General features: G+C 42.7%; 1 protein-coding gene across 12 annotated transcripts in view; it reads left to right on the top strand.

Moving 5' to 3' along the window:
- The window catches only part of CTNND1 (catenin delta 1), a 41349-nt gene that overhangs the window by 12745 nt on the left and 14378 nt on the right, over positions 1-14226 (top strand). For 7 of the 12 annotated variants that reach the window (XM_011379007.2, XM_011379006.2, XM_023522611.1 and 4 more), the window contains exons 2-6: positions 7636-7752; positions 8943-9231; positions 11187-11258; positions 11963-12115; positions 12545-13080. In XM_011379007.2, the coding sequence (XP_011377309.1) occupies positions 9037-9231; positions 11187-11258; positions 11963-12115; positions 12545-13080 (956 nt within the window). In that variant the 5' untranslated portion in view covers positions 7636-7752; positions 8943-9036. Of the gene's footprint in view, positions 1-2194; positions 2287-7635; positions 7753-8942; positions 9232-11186; positions 11259-11962; positions 12116-12544; positions 13081-14226 lie in introns of those variants that run through there. The other 5 variants (XM_023522607.1, XM_023522608.1, XM_023522610.1 and 2 more) reach the window with 5 other exon arrangements.

The raw sequence follows: 14226 nt of genomic DNA, 5'->3' as shown, positions 1-14226 counted from the left end.
GTCTGGTGCTACTGTGACAGGAAGTGAGAAAGCTGAGAGTGGGGGAACGGAGAGGGGCGATGTCTTTGTGGTTCTCCTGTGAAATCTCTTTGTCCCTGGAGAGCAGCTCTGCTGCAGGGCTCTACTGAGAAGAGAGCAGCCTTTGTGTGTCTAATGGGTCTCAGAGCATCTAGCTACTCTGACGGGTTAGGGAGTGTGAATTCTGACTGGCCTTGAGTTATATAAATGTCCTCGATCTCTTAGCATTGGGGATCTCACTGAGCGTTGTGTGTGCTGCTGAGATATATATATATATATATATATATCTATATATATACATATATATATATAATCTTCAGGGTTTAACAAGAAAGGAATTCTAGAAGGAGATAGATGTTTATATAATGACTTTTTACTGTATACGTTGCAGATACAAACCCTTGTTGGGTTTGAAAGGAACAGAGAAACAGGTAATGCTGGGGCCCTACATTTTAGGTCTCACCCTTCCAGTTGGCAGCCTACTACATCCAGAGCTGGAGAAACCTACCCATTGTTTGATTTCAGTGTTGAGAGGTAGTGGCAAGTCTCTGCACATAACTAGGGAATGGTTGGTAGTTATCTGGGATCCTCCCCCGACCCCCACCCCGCCCCATCTAGACTGAAATAGCACCTGCAGTACTTCTCTGTGTCTCTGCCCCTTTCTTTTTCCCCTTGTTTTGTCTTTTCTCTGCCCTCCATTCCAGCTGTGAAACAGGCATCTCTTCTCACTTTGTGGATCGGACTGCCGAGTCCTCAGACTTCTTGCCAGTCTGGCTAGTCCCTGAGCACACACACACAAATGGCCTTTGATTGCCTGGGAGGACAGCTGCCCTAGAGGCAGATTGCTAACATACCGCTAGAACAATCTCTCCCCTCTGTTCTGATGCTGGCTAGCACAGTCTTTCCTGCTTCTAGTTCCTTCTGTTTCCCATTCCAGCTCTGATTTCTGCCTTTGTTTTAGTGAGATGTCACATTAAATATGAGTAGGGATATTTGTGATTAGAATTTCTTTCTTAAGGTGGGGGCGATTAGAGAATGTGGCATGTAGCCAGATTTTTAGAGCAGGCCTGGCAGTGGAAAGGTAGGTGATTTTGTCCCTCACACCTTCCCTCCTGAGTTCTTCCTTATAAAATGGGAAATCTGAGGTAGATTGCAAGCTCTTCTTTCTCAGAATTGGGTAAGGCCCTGTTCTGTTAAGTGAAGGTAAGACCAAACGTCTAGCAGTCTCCACCCTGTCCTCTCTCACTTCCTTCTTCTCTTCCCCCAAAAGTCTACTTGCGGTCAGCTTCTCTTGGAGTTAGAATAATTTTAACCACAAGAAGCATAGACAATTCATGCTGCTTTCACTCTGTCAAGGGGAAGGAACTTGGATGGGGAGTAGAACAGATGCATTTACAACACTTACTAGCTATATGGCCTGGGCAGGATATGGATATATAGTTTAAAAAGAGGCCAGCAGTACCTCAGAGGTTGTTGAGAAGATTATGTATGATATCTTACAGGGGCAGATTAATAATTAACAACTCAAAACTTTTCTTTCCCTGTAAGGTCAGATTTTCTTTTAGATAGGGTGAAACAGTCCCTTCAGCTCTCTGTCCTATAGCTGAAATAGGACTTTCATGCTTACTTTGATTACCTCATAGACTCGTATCTTCTCTGTTGCTTGTCTCGAAGGGAGCCATACTCTAAACCTAATGGAAGGTGCCTTGTTACTCTTTTCAGGGCCTTGAGGAAGCAGGACTGTAAATATGACTCAATTACATGCTTTCACCTTCTCTAAATCATCTTCAGATGATGGGCAAAGAGATGGTGGGAATGCCAAAGATAGAAATAGAAAGTAAGGGGGATTAGTGAGAAGCTGCCTCTTTAAAAAAGGAATGCGAGCTCAGATCAGTTGGGTGATTTCTAGTAAACCCTAAGGTTAAGCTTTTTTACCATAAATTTTTTTTTTCCTTGCCTAGGGTAGAGAAGGGTATAAGGTGTCCTAGTTAATTTTAAGATTTCTCTTTTATGACACAAGAATTAAACAATACCTTTCCATTTTGACTAGACTTTTTCTTATTTCCCATTGTGTACAAGACCTCTCTTTTTCTTCCTCCTGTAGGAAGGAGAAAGGCAATTGGCCTCTCCCCTTCCTCCAGTCGACACCTCCCTATTTTTTGCCCCTCCCTCTTATCTTTGTTTCCTTATCGGCCTCTCCCTAAAGCTGTGCTTTCTCCTTATAAGGCCAGGTGAGATGCCTTTGGCAGGGTTGCAATAGTGATCCAGGTAAGTAACGTAGTGTGCCTCAGACTTTCAGGATTGAGAGAAAATTCTGTTATCTGTCCCAGTGGAGGGCCTTGGAGAAGCACGTGGGCAATGGGGGAGGAGGAGGAGGAGGCCTGGCCTGAGAGATCAGAAGGACTTGTTAGACCAGTCCTGTGTGTGTGTGTGTCATACATGCTCCAGAGAGAAGCAGGTTTTGTTTCTTTCCATACCCTTTCAGTTCGGGGCCCCTTCACTTGCTGAGAGCCACACCCTTCCTTTGCTTCAAAAGTCAGTCCAGCATTTAGCCATTTTAGTCTGTTAGGGTTTGGGATTCCCAAAATATTTGGGAAAAGAGATCAAGAAGAATGATACATCTGATTTCTGAATGTAAGGATAAGATGATGGAGGTGATTTTTTTTTTTTTTTTCTTGTAAAGTCATAGTAAAACTTTAAATCCTGACAGGTAACTTTGGGTCAGGATTATAAGACCAAAGTAAGTTTAAGGTGTCCTGTTGACCTATAGAGGTTGCCAGCTCATCCTCCTTTTAAACAAGGAGTATTTTTAAAACTTTCATGTATATATTTTCCTTTTCTATGACATTCCAATCGGAATGTGTCACTCTTTCCTGAGAGGAGGGCGTTTTGCCAGATTGCCTTAATTCATCAGAGAGATTCATGATGGACACAGTGCGATCCATTCCTTCCTTGTGAGAAAGCGAGACTCCTTCAGTCAGCCTTTGGATGCTCTTAAACTAGAGAAGACTGGCCTAGCATAAAGGGATGTACAGGGAAGTACAGAAAGTAACACCTAAACAAGGCCATTTCTGGAATATCACTTTTGTAACTGAGAAGTGCCCAATTGAGATTGTGAAGCTAGCAGAGTCCTCTTTAGTCTTAATGTAAATCATGTCTGGGTTCTTAGGATTAGTGCAGGAGTGAATCTTCCCAGTGAGGAGAGAAATAGTTCTGACTTAGCATCAGATGGCAGGACATCAAGTGGTGGGTGGGATACTTGAATTTTGGGGCAAATGCCAGTTAAGGCAAATAAATACCTTTTAGGTACCAAATAAATACCTTTTAGGTATCTAGAAGACTTACCTTTCTTGGCTTGAATGTTGTATAGTATAGTTCTATAGTATTACAGGTGCTATATTTGTTTTATTGATTGGTATTCTTCAATAGGAGGGGGCTCAATGTGCTTTTATTTATTTATTTTTATTTTCAGTGTGCATTTAAAAACCATTTAAAAGTCCCTAGGCACAGAAGAGGAGTTTTTTGCTTATCATTGCTTTTAGGGAGAAGAGCACAACTTTGTGACATTTGTTTTGATTTCATAATGAAAGATAGGAAGAAAGGAAAGCTGATTTCGGGGCTGACGACAGAAGATAAAATTTCTTTCCTAAGAACTCACAGACTATTTCGTGGGGTTTAAAATTCTCAGGACAAATGTTTCCTCTCTCTGCAGAGGCTTGCTTGCCTGATTCTGGTTATGTCTTTGGATATACTTATCTGAATTGCATGGAGGTAGGAGAGAGGTTCAGAGTCACCCAACCTAAAGTTTTATATATATATTAGCTCATTAGAGCTAAACTCTGAAAAGTAATAGAAATTGAAGCTTACAGGGGTTATAACTTCTCTAAATTCTCACAGCTGGTTTTTGGCAGTTAGGACATGAACCCCAGGTCTTTTGACCCCTAGTCTGGAGTTTTATTTTGTTTTCCCTTTGAGAGTATAAAGAATTCTTGTAGTTTACAGGGCTACTGTAAGTGGGAGCCGGGAGCATGGGGAGCAAAGACACCAAGACTCTAGTCCCTTGTGTTATTTCTAGTGGCACTCTTATTAGTAACAATATTAATAGCTGTCTGTGTGTTAAGCCATGTTTCTAAGCACTTTACATGGATTGTTTCATTTAATCCTCACAACCACCCCATATATTTTTCCCATTTTACAAAAACAAACCTGAAGTTTAGGGAGATGGTGGTACTTTGCCCATAGCTAAGAAGCAGTGGAGCTGGGGTTTGAACCCAGTCAGTCTTATTCCAAAGTCTATATTCTCAACTGCTAAGAATCGTGATTCCAAATTACATTTCTACAGCAAGGTTACAATAGAGCAGATCATTCCAGGGACTGTGCTGTTGGCAAGTGATTTTTTTTTTTTTTGCCCCACTATCTGGTTGTCATTGTCCAAATGTTTGGCTTTTCTGGATATTTGATTCAATTTAACTTCTTTTGGTTTGGAATTACAGAAGAGACTGAATTTTTGCTATTGTCATTGCTCGAATGTGAGAGCCTTATTGTAGACTCATACATCTGTAGCAGGGGTCCCCAACCTCTGGGCTGCGTGACTGGTACTGGTCCGTGGCCTGCCGGGAACCAGCCACACAGCAGGTGAGCGGTGAGGAAGGGAAGCTTCATTTGTATCTGCAGCTGCTCCATAGCACTGGCATCACCGCCTCAGCTCCACCTCAGATCATCAGGCATTAGATTCTCACAGGAGCACTGGTCCCTGGTGCCAAAAAGGTTAGGGATCGCTGCTCTTTATGACCTGTGGCTCGTTAAGAGTAAAATCAGTTATTCTCAGAAAATCTAGTTTTAGGGGAATAGCAAGGTTCATTTATGTTCCCCCCTTCCCTTTTCACTTGGGAATCCTTGATGGTCCTTTTTTAGTGAGAGCAAGTGTAATCCATTTGAAAATATTAAGTGGCAAACCTAGAAAGGTGTTGTGTTGGCCTGGACTCATAAGACCTTCCTGACTCTAACTGCCAAAGTAAGTTAATGGTGTGCAGATTCTGGTCTATAGCATTCACACATGTGCGCACACATGCATGCACACACACACACACACACACACATATGTATATGCACATACTCATGATGTTTATGGCATGGGGAAGAATCTTAAGTCTCTGAGTTATGAGGCAGGGTACCGTAGCTTACCCAACTACTTCATTCACTTTCCCCATGTGCTTTTTTCCCCCCTCCCATTTATTTCCATTTTCCCACTTATATCTTATATACGACATATGGATAACCCTTTAACTTAAAGATAAATGGAAACCTTTTTCTTTTTTCCTGTGATGTTTGCGAAGAAAGCTCTCAAGGGTTGTTGCGAAGAGGGTCCGGACCACCCATCTTGTACTGGACTTATATTTTATAGACTTGACAGCATGCAATAGAAAGAGAACACAGACTTTGGAATGGCATAGATCTGGGATTAAATTAAAAATTTGCTATTAACTGAGACCTTGGGTAATTTCTTTACTAGGATGTGTTTTCTCACAGTAAAACTTACTTTCTTAGGGTTGTTGTTAGGATTGCCAAGATAATACATGTAAAACATTTAGCAATTGTTAGTTTTTTTCACCTTTCCTTTCTCCTTGGTAATAAAACTGCAAAGGCCTCAAATAGAAATCAAGAACTTACTATAGCAGATGTGTAGTGCCGTGATGACTGCCATGCACTAGAGAAGCACCCTATGTCCTAGAAATACTGGTCTTGGTGGGACCTTTTAGTAAATAGAATTGGAGTAGGGAAACCAGCTCATCTACTCCTTAGAACCCAGTTATGCTCTGGTATGGTACAGTTAATTTCATCTACTAGTTCAACAAAATAGTTTTGGGCTGAGGCATTACCATTAAGTAATATAATTGGAAGATAGAACTAACTCTTGAAATAACTTAACACCTCACATTTGTATAACATACATTATCTCACCTGATTCTTACAGCAAACTCTGAGTTAGACTGGGCTGGTGGTATTGGCATCTTACAGATGAGAACATGACAATGACTTACTGTCATTGTTGGCTAGTGCCTGAGCCAGGACTGGGACCGGTCTTCTGAGTCCCAGTCAGCCTCTACTTCTGCCCTCTTTTAGGTAGAAAATCTCCCCATCCTCTTAGACTTAGGAATCTGATCTCTTTCTACTTAACTGTGCTGTTATCTTCTTCAAATTAGAGCCAGGCGGTCAGCTTTTAAAGCCATGAAGTTATAGGAGAAGATACTGGTTCCTCACCTAGAGCCCTGGGTAATTTCCTCCACTACCCCTCCTAACATCCTTTATTGAATTAAAGCTGTGAGGACAAAAAGTGGCCATTTATGGCAGTGACAGACAATTTCTCTCTGCAGCAAGGGAGTTTTGTCACTGGATGCCCCGTAGTAGTGGTAGTTTGAGCTTTTATTAGCAAAGAAAATTACAGGGCGGAGGCCGCCTGAGTGGTAACTGCAATTGAGGCCCTGTTGAAACCCTGAACTGGAAGAATCTCCTTAGCTCAGAGTCCTCTTGGTGTGCAAGGTTCATAGATCATTATATATAGCGGATGAGGGCAAGTGCTTAAAATGAGATGAAAATAAAAAGGGAGCAACACTTTTTTTTTTTTTTAATAAAGGTACTTATTAAAGGCCTCTGAGTAGCCTGTTGGAATGTAGGATGGGAATATGAGAAAGTAACAGTGGGCTTTGGACCGAAAGGAAGAACAGTCGTTGATAAGTGATTGTGGAGCCGAGAGCTGGGGGTGGAGGATTTAGAGAAGGGCCACCACATTCTTGGATTCAGGGACTGGATCCACTGGAACGAGTCTTAGTGATGGAAAATTAATTAAGTTTATTGGGCACCTGTTTATCAGCTCCTCCAGATACTCTTGCTTGCTGAATGCTGCATATGCAGGCATACCTCCTTTTGTTGTGCTTCACAGATGTTGCTTTTTTTCACAAATTGGAAGGCAAGACCCTCTACCAGCAAAAAGATTATGACTTGTTTTATTGTAGTGATCTGAAATGGAACCATAATATCTCCGAGGTATACCTGTACTCTAAGGCAAACAGGCCCAAGTGTCTGCTTGGCAGGGCTCTGGGGAGCGTGGGAAAAGGAACTGAAGCAGAAGGCTCAGCCTAGGCTAGTCCCCACACGTCTTCCCCACTACACTGTTACGCTGGTTTCTCAATGCCTTTGTGGGCATGCTGGGACTGGGCTCTGAGGTTTCTGCCTTAGGGGTGGGAAGGAGGAGGAAGGGCATTCCAACAGCATTTTTCCCCCTGATTTGGTGGCTGGGGACAGGGGTTAGTTGAATTTTTATCCATATTATAATCTGCTCCTGGTTCTATATATATGTATAAGTAGAGGAACCTCCGAAATGACAGTAGAATCCAGGTTTTAATGAAAGCTACATACAAGGTCCAAGTATCTGAAAACAGAGCAAAGTCCAAAGGGTATATGTCACATTAAGCAATTCCAAGTCATATTTTAAATTACTCCCTTCCAGTCCCACATTGTCTTTGACCCAATACCTGCTAATTCTCTTTTTATTTTTTAATGTATTGGGTATATTTTATTTTCCTCTCATTTCCATTTTTCCTCCAAATATTTCTGCAGCTCTCTTCTTCCTGCTTCCTCCTTGCTGTGGTGGCTGGGATGCTTCTCCCATGATTTTTTGAATCTAGACTGGGCTGTTCTCTGTTAAACCAATCAATTACGACCTTCTCTTAACAGGTGTGTATGTAAAATGTTTATTAAGAATAAAAAAATTTAACTGTCTTTTTTTTTTTTTTTTTGAGGGGTTGATGAGAGATTGGGGAGTAGGGGGAGAGGGTTTATTCTACAACCTGCCTTTCAACATGATATACTTTGGACTGGCCATAAAATCTGCCACAACCAACTTCTAAGTGAGAAACCCCATTAAGTGCAACAGTATGACTACAATGCCCCTTTATTTACTAGCCAACTTACAGTTTATGTAATAGAGTATGGGGAACTCGTCATTTCTATCTAATTCTCATTGTATAAATAGTCCACATAAACCCTCTAGATATTTTTGATATTTACCCTGAGTTAGAATAAGTAAAGAGGTAAAAATGCGGTTTGTTTAGAGCTTCTGCAGGATAATAAATGTAGGAAATTCTACTGAGGGAGAGGAGAGCTTCTTAGTTTGAGGCTAATGTTCCTTTTCCTACTCTGCAAAGAGCTGAAGGTCACTGAAAATGGTGCCTTTTTTACACATAGAATTTTTTGTGGTGCTGTTGCTTTCTTGTCTCCATTCGTCAAGGCACGTTTTGCCCTCAGTGTTGTAGTATAGTTTTGAAAAGTAGAAAGGCCTCTTCATAAATCTGTTAAATATGAGGGCTTAATTTTGTCTCATGCCTTTGATGGTGGGAAGTTTTTTACTACTTTCATTTCTTACTGGCATTTTAATTTAACATATTCATTTAGTGTATTTTGCCACCACTGCAGCACTTTCAGTGTTCAGATTTGGGAGAGATTAAGAGATCTGTACTGTCCTCTTTTCTCTGCAGGACAGTGAGTGCTTGTTTGTACTGTGGAATTAACAACTTTCATTGAGTTGATGTCAGTAAAATTTTTTAGGAAGAAAGTAATATAATTTTAATCTCATGTCATGACTACAGCCCTTAGCTACATTCTCCGTCTCCTACCAGCAGTCTAGGGACTTGGACTTAGTTGCACCTTTTCTTTCAATAGTTATTTTCAGTGGGGCGTTGAAGAGGGTAGTGGGCAAAGTCCTGCTTGAGCAGACACTGGTGATGGGCTCCCAGGCTTGGTGGTGGCTCGCTTTCCGCACTGCAGTAAAACCACAAGAGGGCATCTTTGGCTCTGGGATTAATAATTCATCTGTCTTCTCTGACCTGTGACCTTTTTCTCTCCTTTCTCTTACCTTTTCCCGGTAGTGTGAAGTGAGGGGGCCTTCTCCCTCCTTCCTCCTCCCTCTGTGATCCACCTTCCTTTTTACCCTGCCCTGCGGCGGCTCCGCCCCTTACCTTCATGGACGACTCAGAGGTGGAGTCGACCGCCAGCATCTTGGCCTCTGTGAAGGAACAGGAGGCCCAGTTTGAGAAGCTGACCCGGGCGCTGGAGGAGGAACGGCGCCACGTCTCGGCGCAACTGGAACGCGTCCGGGTCTCACCACAAGATGCCAACCCACTCATGGCCAACGGCACCCTCACCCGCCGGCATCAGGTAACCCCTCTCTCCATCAGACCTGCAGGTAGGACTTCGGCATGGTCTTAGAGAGGCTGTGATCCTTCTTGGGAAACTACTTTCCGTGGTGATGGGCTTTGCAGAGCCCATGCTTTATGATGAACCTTTACAACGGTAATAAATACTGATTAGGAGATAAGAAATATTACTGCTGCGTTGAGTTGGGCAGGTTTTTCTCTAGAAGCGTCAATATAACTTCCTGTTTTGCTGGAGTGGGGTTTCTGGGTTGGGATGCAGTTCTGGTAATGGTAGCTTATATAGCTTGCAGCTGTACTTAGTTACTTCTGTTGTATCCCCGCCCCATTGCCATCAGAAATTCAAGAAAGTAAATGCCTGTTTAGTGGTTGGGGTGTTGGGCACCTTGTACTCTCAACTTAAGTTCAGTCTCCCTCAGAGAATAGTCTGTACTCAGAAGGAGTGGCACTGTTCATCAATCGTGTACTCCTCCTCCATATTGTCCTTGTGTGCTCTTTTTATTGGCTGTGCAAATCATATCTCGGAGGAAGGGATCATTGTTAATTCTGTTGGTTAGAGTTGGAGAGGGAGCATCATGCTGCTTTTAACCCGGATAACCACAGGAGCCAGTGGTCTCTGGGTTGGCTGACTCTGTGATGTGACTTGGGAAAGTTGGTGTTAGAAATGAGAAGTATCGTGTGTTTCCTATGGTTTCTCTAGTCAGACTTCACTATGATGTCATCTGTCTGAGGTTTGTGTGTGTGTGTGTGTGTGGAAGGAGGCTTTGCCGGATAGACTGTGTCTTACGAGATCTCTGGTAGAAACTAAGAACAGCGCTCATGCTTCATTAGTCTTTTTTACTGATTGCAATTATTTTTTAAGACAGAAGGTCCCTCATACTGAAGAACTTGAGTGAGAGGACAGAATTCCAGTTGGAGGATGATGAGGATTTGAGAGGCAGCATATTTGCAATGTTCCTAGGACTTTTATAGGAACCAGAATAAGGGTTAGGGATGACAGGTATATATTGAAAGAGGAGAACAGAACTGCTCAGGCTTGGAGATGATGGGGAATTCCAGGGTTTAGTACATGGTTTCTCCCTCTGTCTCTCTTTTTTAACTTCTGCTCAGCAATGAAACCACACCCTTCCTTCTTCCTGAAAGTAATGTTTAACTTCCTCTCCCTGCAGCCTTACGCTCTCTATGTAATAGGGTGGGGAAGGAGTCTCCCAAGGTGCTGGATCTCACTGTATTCTGTTGGAAGAGGAGCAGTCAAATGTATTTTTACATAGTATAATGTCCATATTACTTCCTGCTGTTCAAGACAGAACAACTTAAGGGCGACATTTTTAAAGTGTGTTCTGTGGCTCTAATAATTGGTGGTGAGGATATTAAAATCTGTTGTCTTGAGGGGAGTTGGGGTACTTGTTTCTTTCCTACTTGGAAAGGGAGGCTCATCTCTTGCTGCTTTTAAAAAGCTGCCTGGTATGGGAGTTTCCAGTGATAGTAGAGCATGAAGATGTGTGGAACAATAAAGCAGTCTTTGGAAACCCCCCAACCTGGCCTTTCCAACTTTCCTTATATTCTTACAGCTTTCCAAAATGATTGTGTCGGGGAGCTTACCTGAGTCTCTGCTGTTTACTCAGCAAGTAGTTTTTGAGTGCCTGTTATGTGCCAGGCAGTGTTCAAGGCACTAGGGATACATTATTGACCACCCCGCCCCCGCCCCCGCCCTCATGGAGCTTACATTCTTGTGTTCCAGAGACCCAGTCTGCTGATTCCAATTTTGAGGAAAGTGCTCAGATTAAGGAGTGATTTTTTTTTTTTTTTTCCATAATGAGTACTGACAGAACGACTCCAGGCCACAGATACAAATATCTTCTTGAAAGCCCTTTTCCTGTTTGGAAAAAAGATCATTTATGTTTGATAGAGCAAAGGAAGGCCACAAAATGAATTGTCTTCTTGTGGGCTATGTTTCAGAACGGTCGGTTTGTGGGCGATGGTGACCTTGAGCGACAGAAATTTTCAGATCTGAAACTCAACGGACCCCAGGTAATTCTTTTGGCTCAAGGTTTCAGTTGCTTCCTTCGTATCTTCTATAAGAGCATATTAGTGTCTTGTAAAGTGCCTGGCACATTGTAAGCACTGGTTTCTTTTATTTAGGAAGTAAAAGAGTAGAGCTTCAAAATGTATATGTAGCGTTATTATAGAATGAATTTTAATGATCATTGATCCAGTATTTGATCCCTCAGTTATTGTATCCCTTTTCTGGAATGGGTGTACATCTACTTTGCAGAAAAGCCTACTTAAAATCTGGCCAGTCTTGAGCCTTAGGCTGTACCTGGAGAGTAACCTAGAGCTAGTCAGAAGATGGCTCTTATTGGGATTTTCTGGTTCATCATATAAGTTCTTTATTGGGTGAGCTTTTTTGAAGGATCACGCAGATATAGATGTAGCTACAGTTAACAGTTCATATTTCCTTAGATGACCAGAACTGGGACGTTAAATCTACTGGCTGTGTCACTTGGGTGTTGATGTGGCTCTAGTTAACTCAGTTCAAATTTGTTAGAACTGAGAGATTATATCCCCTGCCCTTTTGTATAAGTTCAAAAGATGGAGACAGCCACCCCTCTAAAAATCCTGGGGCCCATGGAAGATACACGAGGAGTCTTTGTCTTCCGGGAGTCTATGCTTTTCACTGGGATGAAGTGTTAATATATAGGGCTTAATAGTAACTTTTTCCCTTTTCCATATAGGATCACAGTCACCTTCTCTATAGCACCATTCCCAGGATGCAGGAGCCAGGGCAGATTGTGGAGACCTACACGGAGGAAGACCCTGAGGGAGCCATGTCTGTTGTCTCCGTGGAGACCTCAGATGATGGAACCACTCGTCGCACAGAGACCACAGTAAGCTAAGGCTTATATAAGGCCTAGGATGTTGGAGGAGGTCTTCCTGTGATCTCTGGTAGGGGAGGGGTTAAGCACTTAATTAAAGTGGATGAAGGGCCACTGATCTGTAGCAAAAGCATAAAGAAAGTGATCTTTGTCCAGACAGAGAAGATAGAAGAGATATGGGAAAATCTAATGGAATGGGGGAAAGAGATGGTATATCAAGGTCTATGGTAGCTTCCTTTATAGGCAAAGTTACTGCCACGACAATTTTCCTGCCTGGAGACTTCTAGAAGATGGAGAGAAGGGATAGATAGTAGATTGTGAGGCATTTCTAAGTAAAGTGAGCTGGAAGTAGGGGTTTGTTTCTTTTTCTTAGAGTGGTCTAGAATTTAAGCTTGTATTGTTCACTTCATTAATTTTTCTTTTCTCTTTCCTTACTTTAAGGTCAAGAAAGTAGTGAAGACTGTGACAACACGGACAGTACAGCCAGTCCCTGTGGGACCAGATGGGCTGCCTATGGATGCCTCATCAGTTTCTAACAACTATATCCAGACTCTGGGTCGTGACTTCCGTAAGAATGGCAATGGGGGACCTGGTCCCTACGTGGGGCAGGCAGGCACTGCTACCCTTCCTAGGAACTTCCACTACCCTCCTGATGGATATAGCCGCCACTATGAAGATGGGTATCCAAGCAGCAGTGACAACTATGGCAGTCTGTCCCGGGTGACCCGCATTGAAGAGCGGTATAGGCCCAGCATGGAAGGTTATCGGGCACCCAGTAGACAGGATGTCTACGGGCCCCAGCCCCAGGTTCGGGTAGGTGGGAGCAGTGTGGATCTGCATCGCTTTCACCCAGAACCTTATGGTCTAGAGGACGACCAGCGTAGCATGGGCTACGATGACCTGGATTATGGCATGATGTCTGATTATGGCACTGCCCGTCGAACTGGGACACCCTCTGACCCTCGCCGACGCCTCAGGTAGGCAAGAAAAGGGGTCTTTTCAAGGTAGTGGAAAGGGGTAGTTCTTCTTTCTCCTCCTAAGTGCTTTTTGGGATCAGAGACACTTAAGGCCCCCCTCTTTTGCCTGTTTGTTTGTTTGTTTGTTTGTTTGTTTGTTTGTTTGGTGGAAGGCCACCCTGTTCTTCCCTTTTCTGATTTTACTAAACATTGACTTGCTTTTTTGTCTCCTTTTTCATTATAAAAATCATATTCTTGTTGTAGAAGACAACTCGTGATGGTTATTGGTCTCTGTCCTGAAGAATGTGGGCTTTGCTTCTTGCCAAGAGTTTCTGTTATTTCTGCCTAAGATCTGACCCCCTTTTGGTGCTAGGGAGCACTGCAGAGGAGCCCAGTGCCCGGGGCTATGGAATACTCACTGTTCCTGTGAACTCCTTAGCTTCTGGTTTGATATTAAGGACAGAGTTAAGGATTTTAGGCTTTTAGGGCCAGAATAGACAGTTCTTGTACCCTCCCTGCGGTGGTTTTAATCTCAAATTAAAAATCAACCTTGATCTCACAGAAGCCCTGGCACTTTACTCCTGGGTTCTTACATTTGATTATAAAGTGAAATGGGGGTGGCATCCTTAGAAGGTCGTACATTATTGACACTCTTGAGAGGTCACTAAGCAGCTGTCTAGTCTGACTGTCCTGCTCACTCCTGGGGATTCTTTTGTGATTCTTTTTGCGATTGATGTTTTGACTGGTAGATGGTTTGCCTTGAGAGAATGCTTGAGAAAGGGGGTTGGCAAATCTTATCTGTAAATGACCAGATAGAACTATTTTAGTCTTTGCAGGTCACATATCATTTTTGTTGTATGTTATTGTCGTGTCTTCTTTTTACAACCTTTTAAAAATATAAAAACCGTTCTTAGTTCTGGGACTGTACAAAAATAGGGTTGACTCATGGGCTGCCAACCCTGCTTTAGAATAAATCAGAGACAGTGTTTTCCAGTCAAAGAGAAGTAATAAGAAATAAGGGAGATTTATGAATGTCTTGGTGGTAAGGATAGCCAGCAGCTGTTGCCAAATTTCTGTATGAGGTCATGACCTTCTAAAACAAAAGCACTGGCGCTCATTTTCCTCATATTAAGTAGCTCGGTTAACAGTGACTGGGTTGGGCCCGGG

The sequence above is a fragment of the Pteropus vampyrus genome, unplaced genomic scaffold (assembly GCF_000151845.1).
Source record: "Pteropus vampyrus isolate Shadow unplaced genomic scaffold, Pvam_2.0 Scaffold352, whole genome shotgun sequence".
In the NCBI taxonomy this organism is placed as follows: Eukaryota; Metazoa; Chordata; class Mammalia; order Chiroptera; family Pteropodidae; genus Pteropus; species Pteropus vampyrus.
This window is presented reverse-complemented; position numbering and strand designations above follow the sequence as displayed.